At 46.1% G+C, this 21,333-nt stretch overlaps 1 protein-coding gene across 1 annotated transcript in view; it reads left to right on the top strand.

The window, feature by feature from the left end:
• The window catches only part of LOC132474667 (rho guanine nucleotide exchange factor 17-like), a 57,604-nt gene that overhangs the window by 14,970 nt on the left and 21,301 nt on the right, over positions 1–21,333 (top strand). Inside the window, exon 2 of the mRNA XM_060075491.1 lies at positions 19,497–19,574. Coding sequence (XP_059931474.1) covers positions 19,497–19,574 — 78 coding nt within the window. The remainder of the gene's footprint in view (positions 1–19,496; positions 19,575–21,333) is intronic.

Below are 21,333 nucleotides of genomic sequence, written 5' to 3'. Positions count from 1 at the left end.
TTCTCCCATGATGCACTGGCTTGATCAAATTAGCCAGATGGTGTGAGTATGCGCCAATTAAAATAGATAAAGAGTTTCTTCCTGTCTTCTCTCTGGTCATACAACGTTGGACATTTGAAACAGTTGGTGGTGGTTATGCTGTAATGACAGCCTTCGTGTTGTCCAGAGCTACAGTACATGGGACCAATGTAGTGTGTGTGTGTGTGTGTGTGTGTGTGTGTGTGTGTGTGTGTTAACATTTTATACGTTTTGTATATGTTAGCCTTGGAATGTGGTGACATCAGAGTGACTTGGGTTTCTGTTGGCGAGAGCGGGAGAAGGGAATGTGGGTCCAGTAAAACACTTTTTATCATTTTTATACCCCCCCCCTCCCCCAACCATCATAGATTCTCTCCATACATCTTCTCCTCAGACTACCTGCCTCTCTCCATCCCACTGCTCTTGGTTGCTCTCTCTCCTTTGTATTCCTCATCTCTCCTGATTGTCTCCTTTCTGTCTCATGTCACATTCTTCGTTCTCCATCTTACCCACTTTCTCTCTCCCTCACTCACCTCTCTCTATTTTTATCCGCTCACCCGTGAGCTCACATCTGTATCTAATTGATCGCCCTTCAGCCATGAAAGAACTTTGAAAGATTGTGTGTGCGTGTGTGAGTGTGTGCATGTGCGTGCACACGCTCATCCATATGCATAACAGCTGTGTGCAGGCGTTGGCATGGCAAACGATTGTGGGCCTAAATATAACCCGCCCTTTGATGAAAAGCAATTACAAAACATACAAACAAACATACATTTACATTGCCAAAGCACAAAAAGTGAGATAAGATACAACTCGAGATACAAATAAGTAAGGTGAAATACAATTGCGTAAAATACGAAGTACAAATTAGAATTCGTGTTCAGTGGAAATGCCTCTCTCCCATTTTCAGATTTTCCTTTGACACACAAATGCACACACACTTTCTTCCATCAGTATGACTGGTTAAAGTTAACAGTAGTTTGTTTAGTTCTCAGGAAATGAGAAAAAAACTTTAAAAAACACCATCTGCAGGAGATGAGGAAGATAAACACACAACATGAATGTGGCAGAACTATGTGCTGCGACTTTAATGGTGCAGTGCCCGTTCAAAATGGGCCTGTTCTGGCCAGGTTGATTGCTCGGCCTGCTGTATTGCTGCTTGCAGCTTTCTCAATCGCCGCTCATTCAAACAGCTTCACACTCGGCACTATACTTCCATGGGTCCTCAGCGATACGGTCGCCCGGTGCAGTGCCTGTTTCGAACGGGCCGTATTATGTGGCAGCTTTCTTCTAGAACCACTCATTAAAATAACGTCCCACTCGACTCTGCACTTTCCTTGGGTTCCCGTCCAAACGCAGAGGGCGAATTTGGCAGAATATACGGTTGTTGAGAACTGAAGGAAATACAGAGGCTCCTCTATTTATATTTTGATTAATGAAACGATTGTATGGCCGACATCCAAGTACCGTGCAGTGACCAAGTGAAATGCAGATAATGAACCGCGGCTCGTGTTCCGACGTAGTTGAAAATGTACTGGTGTTAGCCCGCAGAGCCCTGAAACCCTGCCCCCAGAGCCATAAAGCCCCGCCCCCACTGAGCACCACTGGTTGTGTTTTGTTTAAGTTTATTATTATTGAACGTTTCGTGTTTCCAAATAAGTCAACACTGCACTTCCTCGGGTCCCCAGCAATGTATGCGTCAAGGGTGAAGTAGTTCAGATGATGTTCCAGGGAAATGCCTAGGACAGGATACACACACGCAAGCACACGCACAGAGAGAGAGAGAGAGCGATTAAGAACAATGAATGGTTGTTTTACATTTGATAATATGCTTTGACATGGCAAACCATTGTGACCTCAATTGAACCCGCCCATTGATGAATAACAAAAATAGGACTCGGCAAAAGACACAAAACAGTTACAGCATAAAAAATTGTCTAAACAAACTAAACTATAAAATACATTTAAATTGTAGCGGAAGATGATAAACGCAGAACATGAATGGGGCACAATCATTAGCATTGATCTTACTAAGAACAAAAAAAAATGTTAATGGACGCGTGCAAAGTTTTAGTAGTTAATGCAACTATCTGTGTTACATTTGAATCATCATATATACTGATATACAGCACATCTGCAAGATATCACACTGCCACATGAGGTGTAGCGTCCAGTATCAACCGAAACAAACCTCTTGTGACCTCTAGCCTCTAGACACCACTTCCCCTCACCTCTACATGACCTCTTCCTAATCTCCACCGAGAGACGCTGCATTGTTACCTGCCTGCTAGCACGCCTAGCAAAAAAGGCTAACAAGAGAAAGGAACTGAACGAAACTGAATTTGGTCAAATGGGTCAACCTTAAAGATGAACTGAACTGAAACAATCAACATCAATAACGTGTTAGTTATGACCATGATAAAAAAACTGGCATGGTAGGACTAGGTCGTTGCTGCAGACACGCAAACGTCTTCTACACTCCACGGCGGAAAATCTTCTACACTCCACTGCAGGGTGCGGTTCGGTTCGCAAAGGTGCGGTACGGATTGCGTTTCCACCGCCAATAGTGGGCGTGACCCGGTCTGAGCCGTACTCGTTTTGCCCTCGTCTTCAGTACTCCTCCGTTGGGGTACTGAGACGCCTGAAAGGGTGCCGGAAAATTTGAGCTACACACTCCCTCCGTTAATTGGTCGACAGAACCGTCACTTCCGGGCGACGTGGGGATAAAAACAAACTGTAGCCTCGAGGTATTATTCTTTACAATGAACATGTCGCGTAAAACGCTTGCTTGTGTGTGTGTGTGTGTGTGTGTGTGTGTGTGTGTGTGTGTGTGTGTGTGTGTGTGTGTGTGTGTGTGTGTGTGTGTGTGTGTGTGTGTGTGTGTGTGTGTGTGTGTGTGTGTGTGGTGCCCCAGTCAAGATTAGAATTTGTCTTTCTTATGTCCAAGGGTTCAGCTGTGTGCTATTAATAGGTAGGGCAACAGGACAGGCATGGGAATTCTGTCCTCTCCGGAAAAACAAACTACTTTCCCAACCTTCCTTTTTATTCTGTTTTTCTTCTGACTGAGACTTTAGTCTGCTGAGAAATGAGGGAAAGGAAAAAAGACAAGATAAGAGAATAAAGAATAACAAGGCAAACCAGGCAAACCACCTTTGCCTGGTTATATTTTTTGTCTTTTGATGCGTTTCCTTCTCTCCCTGCACTCATCTTTTATTTTTTGCTGTCATTTTGAGAAATGGCTGTTTAGTTAGAACATACTGTGGCCATTCAAGGGTAATCTCTTCCAGAGAGAAAAAGGCAGACACTAAATAACTTTGCAACCTTGTCCTTTCTATTACTGGATGCTTGGGTTTTGGACTAGCCATCAACTTCAAAACACCATGAGGTTATGAGACAAGTTTGTTGAACAAACAACCTTGTAAAATGCAATAGGTTATGTGAAACACACACACAGACAGACAGGATCTTTGGATCGGTTTAGGTACTAGCTATAGCTGATCCAATCAAGCATCCTGTGGCTTGTCCACACCTTCTCTCTAACATTTTTACACAAGCTGCTGATCCTTGGCAATCATTAGTCATTTGGTACTTTATTATCACATACATTTTCTGTCAAAATGTCCAATTGTAGTTAGATGGACCTTCAAGCAAAATATCAGAAAGGGAATTGCTTGGGAAATTGAACTGATAGAGCAGGGAAAAATTCCACCACTCATTTCATTCAAAGTCGCCACCTGTGTGCCCTGATATCCAAATGTTTACACATGCTTTCCTTCATGCGCGGATGCATGCAATGTGTGCCGCACACATATGGATTCCTGTAATTTAGCTGTTTTGGGTTCACCAGATATTGTAGACGACGATCTTGATTTGGTAATGGATGCATCGGCAGTCCAGGACCAGAGGAAGTGAAACAGAGGTCTGAAGCTTCCTTTGAGTCCTTCCATTTCGGGGGCATAAGACATAAGAGGTTATTTTTGTCCTCTGTGAGGATCCGTATCCATAAACAAGCTGCTTGTGATGTAATCTCCCTCTCTTCCTTTTTCTTCATTGCCTCTGGGCCATCTTCCCCACTGAAAAGGACATGTTTACACTTTTTGTTGTTCAACGTCCTACTTTGTGTATACTGTTGCTGCTGAATCATCTGCATCGGAAGTTTGCTAGTGAGGAACAGTGAGCTAGTGAGGAACAGTGAGCTAGTGAGGAGCAGTGAGCTGGTGAGGAGCAGTGAGCTGGTGAGGACTAGTGAGTTAGGGAGGACTAGTGAGTTAGGGAGGTCTAGTGAGCTAGGGAGGTCTAGTGAGCTAGGGAGGAACAATTGGCTGGTGAGGAACAGTTAGCTGGTGAGGAACCGTTAGCTAGCAAGTTCTTGAAGGTTTCCAAAACGCTGCTCACTCTAAGCGTCCTTTTTAATATTCCATATTGTACTCATGGTTACTGTACTGGTTGTCCTTACTTGTGCAATGACAATAAAGTTTAATCTAATCTAATCTAATGGAGCATGCATGGTTCCGGTCAAACCCAAACACAGATTCACTTTAAAGGACATTGTCAATAAAAAATAAGACATTTTTTTAAGTAAATGGTGAGTAGCTGAAGAACCTCAGACTTTACCCCCGAAGACTGGTGATGGCTAGAGAGAGGAGAGGGGTGGGGCGTTAGAATGGTTTGGGAAAAGGACAACTCTGCGCACACAGACACACACACACACACACACACACACACACACACACACACACACACACACACACACACACACACACACACACACACACACACACACACACACACACACACAGAGAAGTGGGTGTGCAGTCACAGTGCTGATCTCATCTCACTCCCCCTGAGAGCAGCACTGGGACTGAGCCCGCATCACACACACACATGCAGCACAGCCATATAAGGAGAGGGAGTTGAGAAATCTCTCTCTCTCTCTCTCTCTCTCTCTCTCTCTCTCTCTCTCTCTCTCTCTCTCTCTCTCTCTCTCTCTCTCTCTCTGTGTGTGTCGTTTATTTATTAATTTATTTATTTATATTTAATATTCATTGCCAGGCATGTATATAATTTGTTTCTGTTCTCCTCAGTCCACACATCTTTCTCTCTCTCCCTCTCTTCTAGTCTGTTGTTCTACCTCTCCATTCTGTCTCTCTGTTCTCCCTCCCCAGACACACGCATACACACACGCGCGCGCGCGGCCGGTCTTCTTAAGATCTCCTGCGCGGTGCGTTCATTTGTCTTCTGTATTATTTACAGAGCATTGGCCCGGTCTTCCAGGCCGGCTTAGTGCGAGTGCACATTAAGCAGCCTAAATGTTCCTCCACCCCTCCGACGCGGCCTGCTCAAACACAGCCCGGGTATTCAGACGCTGTCAGTTGTTATTGGCTCTGTTGCAAACTCCCCAGCCCCAGCAGAACCATTAGGTGATAAAGTTAGCTGTGAGGGGATTTAGAGTCGGAGTAAACTATGGGTACACACGCAGCAGCACACTCCCTGACGCGTTATGACAAAGGCCATTATGCTCAGCTCTCTTATTACCACGGTTGCACAACACCTTTCACTCTGACCGTGGCAATCGCACAACTGTTGTGGCTCCGTCGAATGAACACAACATGAAGAAGCATGAAATCCATGGAGGGTTTGTAGGGTCATATGATGTTTCCCCCTGTGTTAAATGCTTGCTTTCCCCTGTGATCAGTACTTGGTTTGACTTGGTTCAGCGGAAATATGTGATCCACTCTATGGGAACAGCAGCATGTACTTTTGGCTTTGAATTAGCCGCTTGGTACTGTGGAGCGTCCTTCTTTGTCCTGTTTTAGTGTTAGACAGTGTGAGATAGTTCCCTGTGCTAGTGCTAATGGACACTTTGAGTAATCCTTCAAGTGGCCAACTTGGCAATGCTGCTGAGAGTGGCAGTAAGGAGATGTAGGCTGCCCCTTGTGGTCACTACTGGTATCTTCACACTATTTCTGTAACATCTGTACATGTGTGTTTAAGCATGTCTTTGTCTGCATATCTGTTATGCATAATTGATTAATACATAATGGAATTATTCTGTATCCGGAAGAAAGTGAATCTGTCTGTCTGTCTGTCTGTCTGTCTGTCTGTCTGTCTGTCTGTCTGTCTGTCTGTCTGTCTGTCCATAATACTTACCCTTAATACTACATAGATACACAGTTAAACATAAGCATAAAGGTTGAACTGGCATCCCAAATCAACAACTGACCTGAAAGATATTTTTGGATCTGACATTTTTTGGTCTCTTCTTTTTTTCTACACCTCATTCATGCATTCTCTTTCATTCAGATGTTTCTGTGGCAACCTGCATTACATAGCAACTGAGTGGCCAATAGAAGCCCATGGTTTTTGTCCGTTGAGTGTTTATGAGGACGGTGTCAGGGCGCCTGCTCTTAATCCCCCTCGGTTTCCTTCTGCCTCTTCTTCCGTCCTTTCTTATTTACCACTCTCCTCCATACTTAGCGGTGGAGGAATACTTCAGACATGTGTGTATATACAGGAGAGATTCACCTTTGTCATTTAGTTTTTATTCTATGCTTCTATACTGTTAAACGGATAGAACATTCACATTTATAGACGTACAAATAATGCAGACTGTATATCAGCTATATTTTTATGCAAAATGTTGACATTATATACATTTGAATGAAAGTGAAAGTGGCTGACGTTTGCAACCTCAAAGGATGTTGCACTGTTTGTTAGATAATAAACTAAATCGAATGATTCACATATTATTCTCGTGACTCTTGACACTTCAAACGGCTCCCTTGCTTTGTGGATATTGAAATAAGTGTGGCACTATGTCCACTCCAAACCGCCCAATAGATAAAGTGACTGTTGGCGGTCCAGGTCAAACCCTCTCCCATGGCCCCAGCGTCTTTACTCCCCGTCCAGCCTGACCCCCACCGTTCATCCAGGGCTGGTTTGATGACTCCCAGTCCAGCCTGACCCCCACCGTTCATCCAGGGCTGGTTTGATGACTCCCAGTCCAGCCTGACCCCCACCGTTCATCCAGGGCTGGTTTGATGACTCCCCGTCCAGCCTGACCCCCACCGTTCATCCAGGGCTGGTTTGATGACTCCCCGTCCAGCCTGACCCCCACCGTTCATCCCGGGCTGGTTTGATGACTCCCCGTCCAGCCTGACCCCCACCGTTCATCCAGGGCTGGTTTGATGACTCCCAGTCCAGCCTGACCCCCACCGTTCATCCAGGGCTGGTTTGATGACTCCCCGTCCAGCCTGACCCCCACCGTTCATCCAGGGCTGGTTTGATGACTCCCCGTCCAGCCTGACCCCCACCGTTCATCCAGGGCTGGTTTGATGACTCCCCGTCCAGCCTGACCCCCACCGTTCATCCAGGGCTGGTTTGATGACTCCCCGTCCAGCCTGACCCCCACCGTTCATCCAGGGCTGGTTTGATGACTCCCCGTCCAGCCTGACCCCCACCGTTCATCCAGGGCTGGTTTGATGACGCCAACCTGACAGCAGGCTCTCCCTTTGTTTGTTCTCATGAAAACCCTTGGATATACACTGACCTTTCAGAGCTGACCAAGCGCACCAACAAACATCCCACACACACGCACACATAGTCACCACACACAAAATTGAATTTAAATGTGTCCAATCGAAAGGAACAACGTCAATGCAACCATGTTTCACTTACATTGGACACTCCAAACCACATGGCAGAGTCAATGTCCAGTCTCTGTGTAAACAGCCGATGATGTGCATGTGGTGGTGCATCCTAAGCGATGCGTTTGCCTAAGGAAGATCCTTTTCATTTACCTCGGCATCGGTTTGTCCCCATTGCCTGGTACGGCAGCCTCACAGGCATGCATGCATGACCGCACACAGCCATGCGCACACACAGAAACGTGCATGTACGCAGAACCCACATGCACTTAGCCGTGCATGCACTCACATTCAGTGGCTCTTAGGCCCTGGGAGGTCAGGAATGCCAGGAAAAGGGGATAAAGCGGGTCAGAAAGACAGAGAGTGGAGAGACGGAGAGACGAAGGAATGAGGGATTGGTCGTGAGGTAAAGGGAATGAGCTGTGAAGTGTGAACAGTGAAGAACGAGAAGCGGAGTGATGACGAGGAGAGAAAGCGGAGAGGGAGAGAGAAAGCATGTAGAACAAGGAAGAAAGAATGTAAGCTTGCTTTCATGACATCATTAAACGGATCGTTTGCTTCTGCCTTAGATGCGGTATTTGAATATTGGCGTTATTCTCCAGAGCTACTGCTAGTTTGACTCTGAATCTCCCCTCCTCCTCCCCCCCTCGCTTCCCCAGTGTCACCCGCTCTTACTAACACATTGTTATGCTCCAAAAATCCCCACAGTTTTCCGTTTTCTGTCCGAGCGAGAGCGCTGCAGAGAGTGAGTGGGTGAGAGAGAGAGAGGGAAAGAAAGAGTGAGGGAGAAAGAAGAGTGACTGTTGGAAAGAGAGAAAACTTGAGGCAAACGGCAGAAAGGGAATAAGGAGGAGAGAGAGAGGGAAAGAGGGGGATAGGCAGCAGCGGAAATCTATCCAGCTGACCCTAAGTTCCCAGTTATTGGTACATTAGGCTAAAAATACCACGGTTTCTGTTTAACGTCAGAGAGAAATCAGGGTTTTGTGTGTGTGTGTGTGTGTGTGTGTGTGTGTGTGTGTGTGTGTGTGCGTGTGTGCACATGCATATATGTGATTTCCCAGCTGGAGAGGAAAACAGAGAGAGAGTTTTCTGAGTTTTGGGGTTAAATGTGGCCTCAGCATCTGATGGCTATCTCTGGAGCCCAGTGCATTGTGGGATTGATTGCTGGACAGGAAGTGGATACGACTCCCTCAGATAAGGGACTAGTCACAACTCAAGTGCGGAAGGAATGACATGTCTAAGAGTCAAGTCCCTAGCTGGCTTTCATTATCATTTTGCCGTTGCAGTGATGTCTAGTTGAGTGCACCAAATTTACATTTTCATCACACCATCAGGGTCATTATTTTTACCCCTGCCACTTCTAAAGTAATTGCCTTGTCTACCTGCAGGTTCTAATTTAACACATTCACAGTGGAGGTTGTGCTTTCAGATAATGACATCTTCAGACTTTCTAATCCGAGAACTGTAGACACAGGCCATGGTTATTTATTTAAGTCACTGTGTTGATTTGACACCCACATATATGGTTACAATCCTACATCGATTCACCCTCTTTTGCTTGTTAATCTTTTTGATTGTCTCAATAGATGTTCTTAAAAGATCAGCACCTTTAAGATTTCTGCTTATGTCCATCCACGTTTGTCAGAGTGCAGAATATGCACCTCCGTTGTCTATCTTTGCTTGTGTTTGTGCGTGTGTGCGTGTCTTCATGCGCGTGTGCATGTGTGCGTTTGCAGCCTGTCAGTTCAGGCACCAATCTTCTCATTGCTTAAGCCTCACCTTACTAGGACAAAGGCTCTTTTCACAGCACATGTAACACACACACACACACACACACACACACACACGAGGAGATCCTGTTACCTGTGTAATATCTCTGCCTCTTTCCCAGTTTGTTGGGTTTTCCCTTTTGTGATTATGTACCTCTGTCCCCCGTCACACCTTCCTTGCGTTTGGGATGCAAACTTAATTATTTTCTTAGAATCCTAGCTTGCAGTTTTTAGTAACAATCTACTTGCACTTGACACGGATTGAGCATTTCAGTGGAGGACTCTGTCTTTATTGTATCTGTAGATGTATCACAGTCTTGTTTGCCTTGTTCATGAGGGTCTCTGTTCTAATGTAGATTCATGTGTATCTCAGTCCAAAGCCCCCCCCCCTCCCCCCCATCAAATAGGCTTTTAACACAGAACCTTTTAGGCTGGTTTTCCCACTAGTGCCCCCTGCTGGACCTTGCATTTATTGTGTATTATGCTGAAGACAAAATGTTAAATTAAAGAGCTGGGGTAGGCAATTTATGTTAATGTACTTTTAATTATGTTTGTGTAAATTGTCGTTGTGATGAGGAAAATGTCCCAACAGCATTCGTTCTAATGCTCTGGCCAAAAAAATCGAAGATTGAAATAATGGTTATGTGGCGGTCACAGGAGTCACAATCATTCCAACAATTACATTTTGGTCAGAAAGAAATACTAACAACAGCAAGCTAGTCATATTCCTTTTGGAGAGCAACTTTGAAAGGAGGAGTGGGATTTCTTCAGTTGGATACTACTCTGAATCTAGTTTATTCTGGCTGGCTTCTACGGATTGCCTAGCCTAGCTTTTAAAGGTGGAATATTCACAGCCATTTGCTTAACTGTCCCTATGGTGTGTGTGTGTGTGTGTGTGTGTGTGTGTGTGTGTGTGTGTGTGTGTGTGTGTGTGTGTGTGTGTGTGTGTGTGTGTGTGTGTGTGTGTGTGTGTGTGTGTGTGTGTGTGCAGACATTCATTAACATGTCTCACAGATGCACAAGAACGTCCTGCAGTGTTCCGAGTCGATCAACTGGGACACCTGACATATGTTCGATTTGCTTTGATTATCCCATTGTGAGAAGACCTTACCACCCGGTAATGCCTGTGAAACTGCGTTAGGAGGGGGGTGGTGATGAACAGTAGTCCAGCGATAGCGACGAGTCGTGTGTGTTCTCCACACGGACCTCCCAGGGCGAGTGGTCCTGAACGGCCTGGCTCGTCTCTCAGGAGCTTGTCAGTCACTATTGTTGCGGACCGAATGCCCAATCACTGTCACAGCAGCCCCGGCTGACCGAGGTCTCCACACCTGCTGCTGACGCACATGGTGCAGACACTCACACATGAACACACTTGTTGCACAGCAGGCTTGTTGGTGCGCGCGCACACACCTGGGGCGCGCTTACACATGGTGAAACACATGGGTGTGTTGATAATGTTTGAAAACAAATTGTGTCTGTTTGCTTACAAAAGGACACACGCACACACGCAGTACATTACGTCATACAAAATAATGTACTTTTGTTAGGATTTATATGGCAATCATTGAAGAAGAAGAATTGTCTTTTCTTATGGGACTATAGCTGTATCAACAGACATATTTATGCAATATTTATAATTATTATTTATTGTACACATATTCTAGCTATAATGCCATATGATGGTGATTCTTATACATGTGCGGAGGAAGGAAAGGGGCAATATCTTCGTCAAGAGGGCAAGATTAATGAGTTATAACACCTGGATAGAGAAAGAATCCTATCAATATAGGAAAGGCGGAAGGAGCAGGAAAACACATTAATCTTCAGGGTGGGGAGGAAATGAGAGATTTCCCCATGACTGAAGAACGAACATGCACACGCATACACAGCAGATGCCACACACAGACATAAACGCATAAGGGCGTGCCCCATGTGTTATTAAGATTGAGGGCTGGACACCTGATTTAACACATCCTCTCTCTATTACACACTCCCTCTCTCTCCCTTGGCTTCTCTCTTAAGAGAACCCTCATACAACATGTGTTTATGCACTGAGCAGGTGTGTTTACACCAAATCTGAGTAGCTCCTATCAGACGGCTCGTGTTCATGCCATTTTGAGGAGCTAGTCCTACAGAAGGGACGTCTACAGCTGCCTTGGCCTTCCTCGTCACACACAGACACACACACACACACACACACACACACACACACACACACACACACACACACACACACACACACACACACACACACACACACACACACACACACACAGTCTCACTCTAACTCTTTCCCTCTCGCATACACGGACACATACACACACACTGCCCCCTTATAACTGTGCTACCTAGCAACAGCCTCTGTACATCACTAATCATCTAATGCTGAAAATAAATGTATATTGATTGTTATTGGAAAGAGATGTCTCGTATAAGATAAAACGTTTGATGGACATAAATAGAGGGACTGCTTAAAGTATGAACCATTCAGGGCAGATGTCAACAAGAGAATGTTGGCCTGTTCATCGTCTTTAGAGAACATTTGGAACACATGGAATATTGCATCCATAAACTTGATTCATAGACCTATAATTATCGGCATGTTTTGATCATTCATCCCGATAGCAGTGTGCGCTGGAAGCAAATGTTTTATGGCCCTGTGATGCATGGATATAGGTGGCTTTTAATAACATGACGTGTGCAGTTGTATTGCAGCAGTTTCGTATTGGATTCTAAGGGTGCACTCACACTAGGCCATCTGGCCGTGGCCGTGGCAGTTTTCACACCTAACCGTGCTCAAATCTGCCAGTGTGAGTGTGGCCAGTCTGGCCAGGCCAGGCCAACTTGGCCACTTGGGAGAGGTGTGCTGCTACGGTACGGGCCGCCACGATACAGATGCTAATGAGCCGACACGCGCACACGGACGGCTACGCAACCTGAGCTGGATGACGTATATGACGTTCTTTCCCATTAAACGGTAAACATGGCGTCAAGGGGTTCAACTGTTGGTTCACGTTGGTCCCATAGAGAAGTCGAGTGTCTGTTAGCCATTTGGGCATTTCGGCTCCAAATAAGCAACAGACTCAGCAAAGTGCGAACTGTGTTCTCTGTGTTGTTGTCCATTGATGTTAAAGCTCTGACTGGCGGCAGACTTTATTATGTTCCATGCAGCGGACGCTTGGTGATGACGTGTTACGACGTGATGACGTATGTACAAGAGCCTACCGTGGCCAGGCCACAGTTGCGACGGCCAACGGCCACGGCCAGATGGCCTAGTGTGAGTGCAGGCCAGAGAACAACGGGGCCAGTTGAGCACGGTTAGGTGTGAAAACGGCCAACGGCCACGGCCAGATGGCCTAGTGTGAGTGCACCCTAACTTTCTCTAAAAGACTTTCTTCACGCGGAAACTTTAAAAAACTCTTGTTTCTATGGCAGCGAGGATGAAAGGCCTTTTTCCTGTTGTGACACTGAGCTTTGAGGGACCTCACATTGACCTTTTCCAAGGCAAGCCTCTGATGTGAATGGGAGGGATGGGGCCAGCAGGGCTATTTTGATTCATACCAGCCACACGGATACAGATCACACTGTAGACTGGGTGGTTTGGTCTGTTGAAGGTTCACAATGATGTTGGTAGAAAAATAAGAACATGGTAACAAAATAAATAAGATGTGTAAGTAAGATGGATAACTACGGCCGAACATATGTTTTTGTTTCTATTATTCTGTTATGCTGCCAATGATCTACACATATTATAACCAGCCAATTATTTTTTAAATGTTGAGGGGATTCTCAATGAGGCTTGGTGATTCTAGGAAAAGCCATGACAGAAGCTTTTTGTGTGGCATTTAACTGAAATGAAATATTGTGTTATAATTATTGTGATGTTGAATAAAAGTCAAAAATCCTTGCAGAAAAAAACAACCAACTGCACAACAAGTCACCAGGCTTTTAAACTAGAGATTTTCGTCTGTTATTTTCTGTTCTATATTTCTAGCTCTGAATCCATATGCAGATATTTCTAGAACTGAGCTCTGTTAGTCATGTCTACCTCCCCCTCCTCATCTCTCAGCTCATTAAGTGATTGGTAGAGTCTGGTTGAGGGCTGCTCAACAATGAGTGTCTGCTGTGCCAGCTGCCTCATTTATACACAGGGGGAGGGACGAAACGCACGCACGCACTATCGCCTTTGCAATATCCCTTTGCAACAGACAGCCGTATCAGGCACACACGCAAATCATGCTGATCCATGCAGTAGAGGCGGATCAGACATTAATAAGCGTGTTCGCCTTCGAGAACCACGTGTGTGTGTGCTGCCCACACTCCCTCAAACACACACACGGAGACAGACGCACAGTGAGCAAACCCAAGCTCACCTGCTAGAGAACTCCCACTCAGCAGAACATAAGGAATGTACAGTGCTTGGACGAGCCACGGTGCCAATATGCTTCCGAGCAGTTTAAAGAGCAGCAGATCTGCCATTTAAAAAGAAGACATCTGAGCACAAGAAAACCTACTGGAAGGAGAGGAGAAGGGACATAAAGAAAGGGAAAGAAAAAGAAAGGGAAGATTGCTTTTTGTATCCTTCCATTCTCTAGCCTTTTTTTTTATTTAGCGTCTGTCAATACCATGGACATGGCAAAGTTTGTGTGAGGGAGATAAAAAACCACCATCACCATCGACACCCCAGGAGTCTTTTGAGCTGCGCTTGTGTGCCTGTGATCGCATCATCCGTAGGCTTGTCCCTGTGTGCGTGTGTGTGTGTGCGTGTGCGTGTGTGTGTGTGTGTGTGCTTGTGGGGCACAAGAACGGTCGTTCCTTATGCTGCAGATGGTTCGAACCCTTGCCCAGTTCAGCATCGCTCTGGAGGAGATGAACGAGAACGGAGAGAACACTGGGGATGATGGTGGAGTGGGGGACCGCGATGGAGGAGGAGGAGGAGGTGGTGCAGGAGGAAGGAGGGGGATAGGAAGAACAAGAAGAGAGGAGTCGATTGACAGAGATGTTGATGCTCGATTTAGAAACAACGGCAACATCGGGAACGGGAATTCCGCTGGGAATATACATGGACTGTTTGGCGGAAGCCCCCAGACTCATGCCGAGGTAGAGTTTACGCTTCCTATAGCTTTTGGTCACATTCACCTGGCGCTTCAATCATTGATTCATGATACATTTCTTCCTCTCTGCCTGTGTTTTTAGATCCCAATGGGTTGGGTTTTGCTTCTGTTTTCAAAGTATTTTGCGCACGCGAGCGTAAATGACCGAACTGTTTACATCTCGGAAAGGAACTTTTGGGAGAGCGAGTGGGCGAGCTGTTCGTCTTCTGAGAGTAAACTAAATAAAGGCTTGAGAGTGTATGTAATTATGTAAAGAATTTTTTTGCGGAACATCTAATAGTCAACATACAGTGCTAATGTGTCGTAGGTACAATACTGTGTGTGTGTGTGTGTGTGTGTCTTTGTGTGTGTGTGTTTGTCTTTGTGTGTCTGTGTTTGTCTTTGTGTGTTTGTCTTTGTGTGTCTGTGTTTGTCTTTGTGTGTCTGTGTTTGTCTGCGTGTGTGTGTCTGTTTGTGTGGGGGTTTAAAATGTATGACGTTTCTTTCAGAACTTGTTGAGTGTGTATTTACATGCATGCAGTTATCTGGTGAATCGGATACAACACCATGGCTTTAGAGGGACTACCTATGCCGACACACATAGCATAGGGTAAACATATCGCAGTCCCTGTAGCTCCACTAATGTCGTTAATCCACCAACAAGATTATCCCCTCCAAGAGAGGCCAATCAGAGGGAGAGGTGGGGGAGCGGCTGAGAGAAAATAGATATGAATTGAATGAAGGAGAGGGATCTAATACCAATTCAATGATTGGGACATGTATATGGATTGTGTGGAGGCAGGACACCTGTCGGACTTTTGCATGTACTAATACGGGGAGTTATTTTGGTATGCTGTGCACAATTTATTTACATTTTAAAAGTCTAATTTCATTCATGGTTCATTTGTTTTGTAAAATGACAATCGGACAGGAGACTCTATTGGATTATTATCATTATTTGTATATCTTTAGATAAATATAAATAAGTTACAATTATTTTGTCGTTATTTGTTTTTAACAATGGTGACATCAAACCTGTTAATAATTGTTTGAATAACGGTGTTGAGTGAGAGAGGAGGAAGGAGTGAAAGGTACCAAAGCCAGCATGAGGAGCACTGTGAAGGGGATGGATGAAGCAGTGTGTGCATGTGGCTAGCGGAGACCTTGATGACGATGAACGGGAGGGTGTATGTCAACTTAACACTCGTGAAGAGAGACACGGGGAACGATGCACTCACGACACGCGTCACTTGCCCTTGCCTCTGACTGCGTCAGGATTACATAAGCCGATTGAACAGGGGGTCCTCTGGAACCACATTAACGGTGGACCCATGTCGCGTCCCTCTGTCCGGACAGGCTGCTCTCGTATGTTACCCTTATCTCCACAGACCGCTGGGAAAATTAGGGGATGTAAACAGTGAGGGGAGAGAGAGAGAGAGAGATGCAGGGGTATAGAAAGAGATGGAGCTCTTCCCTGTTTGGGTTAGCCCAGGGCTGCCTCTTGCTGCTGTCGCTAGGCTGTTGCCATGGGATACAGTTGTCGGGATGGGGGGGGAAGAAGAAGAGAGGAGGTAGAAGAAGGTGACGACAACAGTGATGAGAGCTGAAAGGAGATTCTGTGGTTTCTGTTCTTTCACAGTGAGCGCAGATTCTGGGAAGGACGGAGTAAAAGCCTTATTCATTCATGCTCTCTTACATAATAATCCGATACAAAAACATATAAACTGTTAATATGTTGATGGAATTTAGAGTCAATAAATGCCTCCTTCAACAAACAAACTGCCGTTCCAAAGCATGAGAACATAAGCATGAATGAGAGCGTATGATGAGACACTGAGTCAGACATGACAGCAGCTGCGACTTCCTAACTTATTGCGTGGTCTCAGCTCATTAGTTTGTACACCACTTGTACACAAGCAGCGCCTTCCCGGTTCTGATGTCCTAATATTTGGCCGGTGAACTGATTAATCTCACTGATTAGATTCACCCCCTGGGGGGTCGCTATCAAGACACCATGGCCTCGCCTAGGGACAACAGAAGAACAAGCTGCAAACACACACACACGCACGCACGCACGCACGCACGCGCGTGCAAACGCTGATAGCCATCTGATCCTAATGAGGGATGGGGATAAACCTGCTGTGTCAATCAAAGTCATCTGACCGACGGTCTGTTCTGTGTCAAAGCTTATCAAAACCATCTCGGAGCCGAAGGCTGCATTCCAGCTGACAGTACGATGTTGTAGCATGATTGTGCTGAACATCATTATGACCTATCTCTAGTTATGTGTACTTTAGTACAATAATGATGTTGGCTATTCATTCCAGTCTCGTTATTGTGCCAATACTCACGTCATCATATTTGTTTGTCAACGGTCAATGAGATGCCACCAGTGATTGCTATCGCGTTTGGTTTCATGCTAGGTCATGTTGTTTTCAGGATTGTCAACGACTAATGCCCTTATATGGGCAAGGAAAGGGTCTGATCTGGCTTGCGGGCATGATGCCAGTTTACTGTCTAAAACTAAATTGTTTCTTTCATTTCATCCCACCCTCGTCACATCTCAGCCTTAAGGCCAATTTCCACTGGAATCGGCACGGAAGCGGCACGGCAGCGAATCGCTCGCCGAAAATAATAGAAACCATTCAAGTGAACGTAGGCTATTCCACTGGATACGGCACCGGCACGGCACAGAACCGTCCCCAAACCGGCACTTCGTTTACGATACTTGTCTCTTCTATTTCTGAAAGTTGCCGGTTCGCTGCCGTGTCTCAGAACACGACTACAGCCAATCAGTTTGCCTTTGCGCATGAATATTCATGAGCTCACATCGATCCCTATGCAATTCACAGGGTATTTATATATTATACAGTCTATCTATGGTATGGTATCAATAGCTAATCAGTGGCAAAGAAGAAATGAAAGTCTGCGTCGATGCCTCGCAAGTCCAGTGTCGCGAGTGGACGTTGCCATGACATCTAGAAATCATAGGTCTACCGTATTTAATGGGTTATGTCATGTGTATGGTTGACTATAAGGTAGGCCTATGTATGTATATATATATATATTATAATGTATATTATAATATATATGGTTTCAATATAACTCGTGAATAATATTGTATGAATACTTATTATAATTATTCACGTCTTGAGCCATCTGTCGGAACGTGTCCGTGCCGCTTCCAGTGGGGATTGCAGTACGGAACACAGCCGCTTCGCTGCCGTGGCGCTTCCGTGCCGATTCCGGTGGAAATAGGCCTTAGAGTCTGTCTGATATCCGCAACATCAAACAGCATGGAAGGGTGTATATTATGAGGGGCCATTTATTGGCCCCTGATATAAAATGTTTGTTTACCACCGTGCCAGGTTAATCTCAGTCCGACGCCCCCCTTTGGTCCTTGCTGGGAGCTTAAAGCAGTCACCATGGTAACCATCTACCAAAATGAAACTAGCATTCCGTACATATTGTGTGTGTGTGTGTGTGTGTGTGTGTGTGTGTGTGTGTGTGTGTGTGTGTGTGTGTGTGTGTGTGTGTGTGTGTGTGTGTGTGTGTGTGTGTGTGTGTGTGTGTGTGTGTGTGTGTGTGTGTGTGTGTGTGTGTGTGTTCTAAATAGGATCACTAGAGTAATAATAATAATAATTCATTTTATTTGTTGAGCACTCTTCATTCTAAGCAGAATCTCAGAGTGCTAAAGGACAGTTTAAGAAAATGTATAATTTTTTTAAAAAGTAGGAAATGCCTGTATGAATAAAAAGGTTTTTAGGCCAGTCTTAAAACAGTCTAGTGTCTGTGTTGCCCTTAAGTGGTCCGGGAGGCTGTTCCACAGTCGAGGGGCTGCAGCGGCGAAGGCCCGGTCGCCCATGGTGCGTAGCCTGGTGTTTGGGATCTGCAGGGACAGACTGTTATTGGATCTGAGGGGGCGGGTTGATGTTTGGGGAGTGATGAGTTCTTGCAGGTAAGGGGGGGCATGACCGTTTATGCATTGGTGGGTGAGTAGGAGGACTTTGTAGTCAACGCGGGATGAGACAGGGAGCCAGTGCAGTGAGTGTAAAATGGGGGTTATGTGGTTGTATTTCCTGACTCATCAGGATCCTGGAGAGTGTGAAGAGTCCCATCAGAGCAGCGACCTGCCCCTTCGGTCTGGCCTTTGCCTTATGACTACTTCCTATCCTAGTGTTTTCCACTTCACATTACTGACTTGAATAGACTCTGTCTGACGTGGCAGGGATTTGCTCCTCCACTACACCGGGGATACCTGCTTGAAGACTGTCCTTCGACGATGACACGCTTGTCTTGATTCGATGACAGAGCAACGCACACACTTATTGTAGTCTAGTCAGTAATGTGTTATATTCTACCACAGAATGTGATTGATTCGTATAAGAGACGGACGGGCCACAAAAAAACTGCGATGATAAATTCAGTTCACTTACGTCTGTCATTCTATCTCTCGCTATGTCTGCCTCCATGTACACATCCAAATACACCCCTTACATACACGGACAAAGACAATAATAGGCTTCCCATGGCACCCCTATGAACTTTCTTAATGCCAAACATGAAACATAGCCTTTCCGGGAAGTTATTGTTTGTTATTATCTAACATACACTGGTGTGTGTGTGTGTGTGTGTGTGTGTGTGTGTGTGTGTGTGTGTGTGTGTGTGTGTGTGTGTGTGTGTGTGTGTGTGTGTGTGTGTGTGTGTGTGTGTGTGTGTGTGTGTGTGTGTGTTTTGGAGTTGATGTAAAAATGTTTCTGCTAAATAATATCATCTGAAATGAATCGATCAGATGATCGTCCCTTTTCCTCTGTATCTTGCCTATCTCTCCATCTTGAGCGTGCTTGATTTTTATCTTTATGCAGAATGTATATTCTGCATTGAGAGTATCTATACTCTCTATCTATTCTGGAGTATTCTTTGTATCAGATGTTATACTGACTCTTTTTCTCTCCGTCTCTGACCATTAGGACATGAGGCGGCATGTGATCATGACCCTCCTGGACACAGAGCAGTCATACGTGGACGCACTGCGCACGCTCATCCAGGTACTCTCACCCACACACCTGGGCTGCAGACACGCAAACAGACACACAAACATGTACGCATACCTCGCCCACTGCAGTAGACGCTGCCCTCTCACTGGGTGCTGAGTGAATGTGGTCTCACTCTCATTATCATGCCTGCTGTACGTGTTATTAGGGTTGCGGCTAAAGCTAATGCGGCAGACAAACTGGGAAACAAACATGCAGCGTCCAGATTAAGTGAAATTGTGCTTAAATGAACACATGAGCACTCACGCATCATGGGTGTTCCCAGCGCTGTGGAGGAACAAACACTTGCTACATACTCCAGAGGCGGGATAGTGTCCTGGTTGGGGTGTTGTGGCTCACAGCTGAATGGTTCCGGGGTCAAACCCTGACGCAGTCTGATAGTACGCATCCGTGCACTAGATGGCTCACTCATCCACATGCCCCAATGACATGTAATGATGCACTCACTTTGGATAAAAGCATCCGATATTAACTACATTTTGACACATACCTGTTTGATATCGGTGATGTGTCTGTTGTAGGGTGCCTGTTCAGTAGGATGATCGACTCGCAGCACAGAGCGTGCGGATGTGTTGTTATTGAATACTGAGCCGTTTGGGTCAATCCATCCGATCTAGGCTGCTGACCCTCCTCCGGCCTTCACAGGAGTTAGTGAACCATAAGAACAAACGCACACACACATACCTTTATACCTGGATCAATGGGGTCATTATGGCTCTGGTAAACAGGAAGAAGCGGGCTATGAAGGCAGGAAACATGTGGGGGTCAAGGCGAGAAGGAGCTGGGGCCAAGGACAGCTTCAAAGACGGAAGGGATAGGAGTCTACAGACCAACAGCTCCAGGGTCTTGTGGGAGATTGGAGAGATAACTGGTTCAAGCACTGCCGTTGAGGTGACCCTGGAACCAGGGAAGGAAGTAGCTGGACCTGTTTTTCAGCAGGCTAAACCGCCAGACCCCCATGAGGTCAGAGGGGCAGCCTGGGTCCCCAGTGCCCAACACCACTCCACCAGCCTTCCCCAGCACCACACCCAGGGAGGCAGCAGCGGATCGTAGCCCCGGCATGTTTCCCACACCCGGAGAAAGCCCACCACCACCTCCTCACCCCTCAGCATCACAACCTGCCATCCAGGAGTGCTCTCCAGGATGAGCCTGAACAAGACCAGGGGGCCAGACAACATCAACACCGGGGATTAATGCTCGCAAGTCTTTGGAAGACATCCTGTATTGTCCCATGACTCCAGACCAGTTGCTCCAGTTTCAGACCTTTGAGAGTCTGGTCCTGCATTACCTGGTCCTGCAGTGCCTGTTGAGTGACTCCCTGGACCCCCTTCAGTTTGTAACCCAGGCAACCATAGGTCTGGACGATGGCATCATCTTAATGCTTCACAGAGCCTACACACAGCTGGACAGGACGCGCAGAGTAAGAGTCATGTATTTCACCTTCTTCAGCACCATCCAGCCACCCAGGCTGGTTGAGAAGCTCTCAGGCACGCAGAGCGTTGTCTTAGTGGAGCATTTGTAACAACCTCTGACTCCCGCTTCTGAGCACATGCCACCAACAGAGGTTCCCCGACGACTCCTCCGTCGTCAGCGGCATTGCGGATGACATAAAAGACAATTCCAGAGCACTGGTGGAGCACTACATCAAGCACCGCCAGCTCCACATCAACAGATCAAGGAGCGGTGTTGGACCAACGCCCTCTTCCTTACGCCGGTATGTCGGTGGGGTAACAGCAACACAAGGGAGGCCTGC

Source organism: Gadus macrocephalus, chromosome 16 (genome assembly GCF_031168955.1).
Source record: "Gadus macrocephalus chromosome 16, ASM3116895v1".
Lineage (NCBI taxonomy): Eukaryota > Metazoa > Chordata > Actinopteri > Gadiformes > Gadidae > Gadus > Gadus macrocephalus.
The sequence above is the reverse complement of the archived record's forward strand: the minus strand, read 5'-3'. Positions and strand labels throughout refer to the sequence as shown.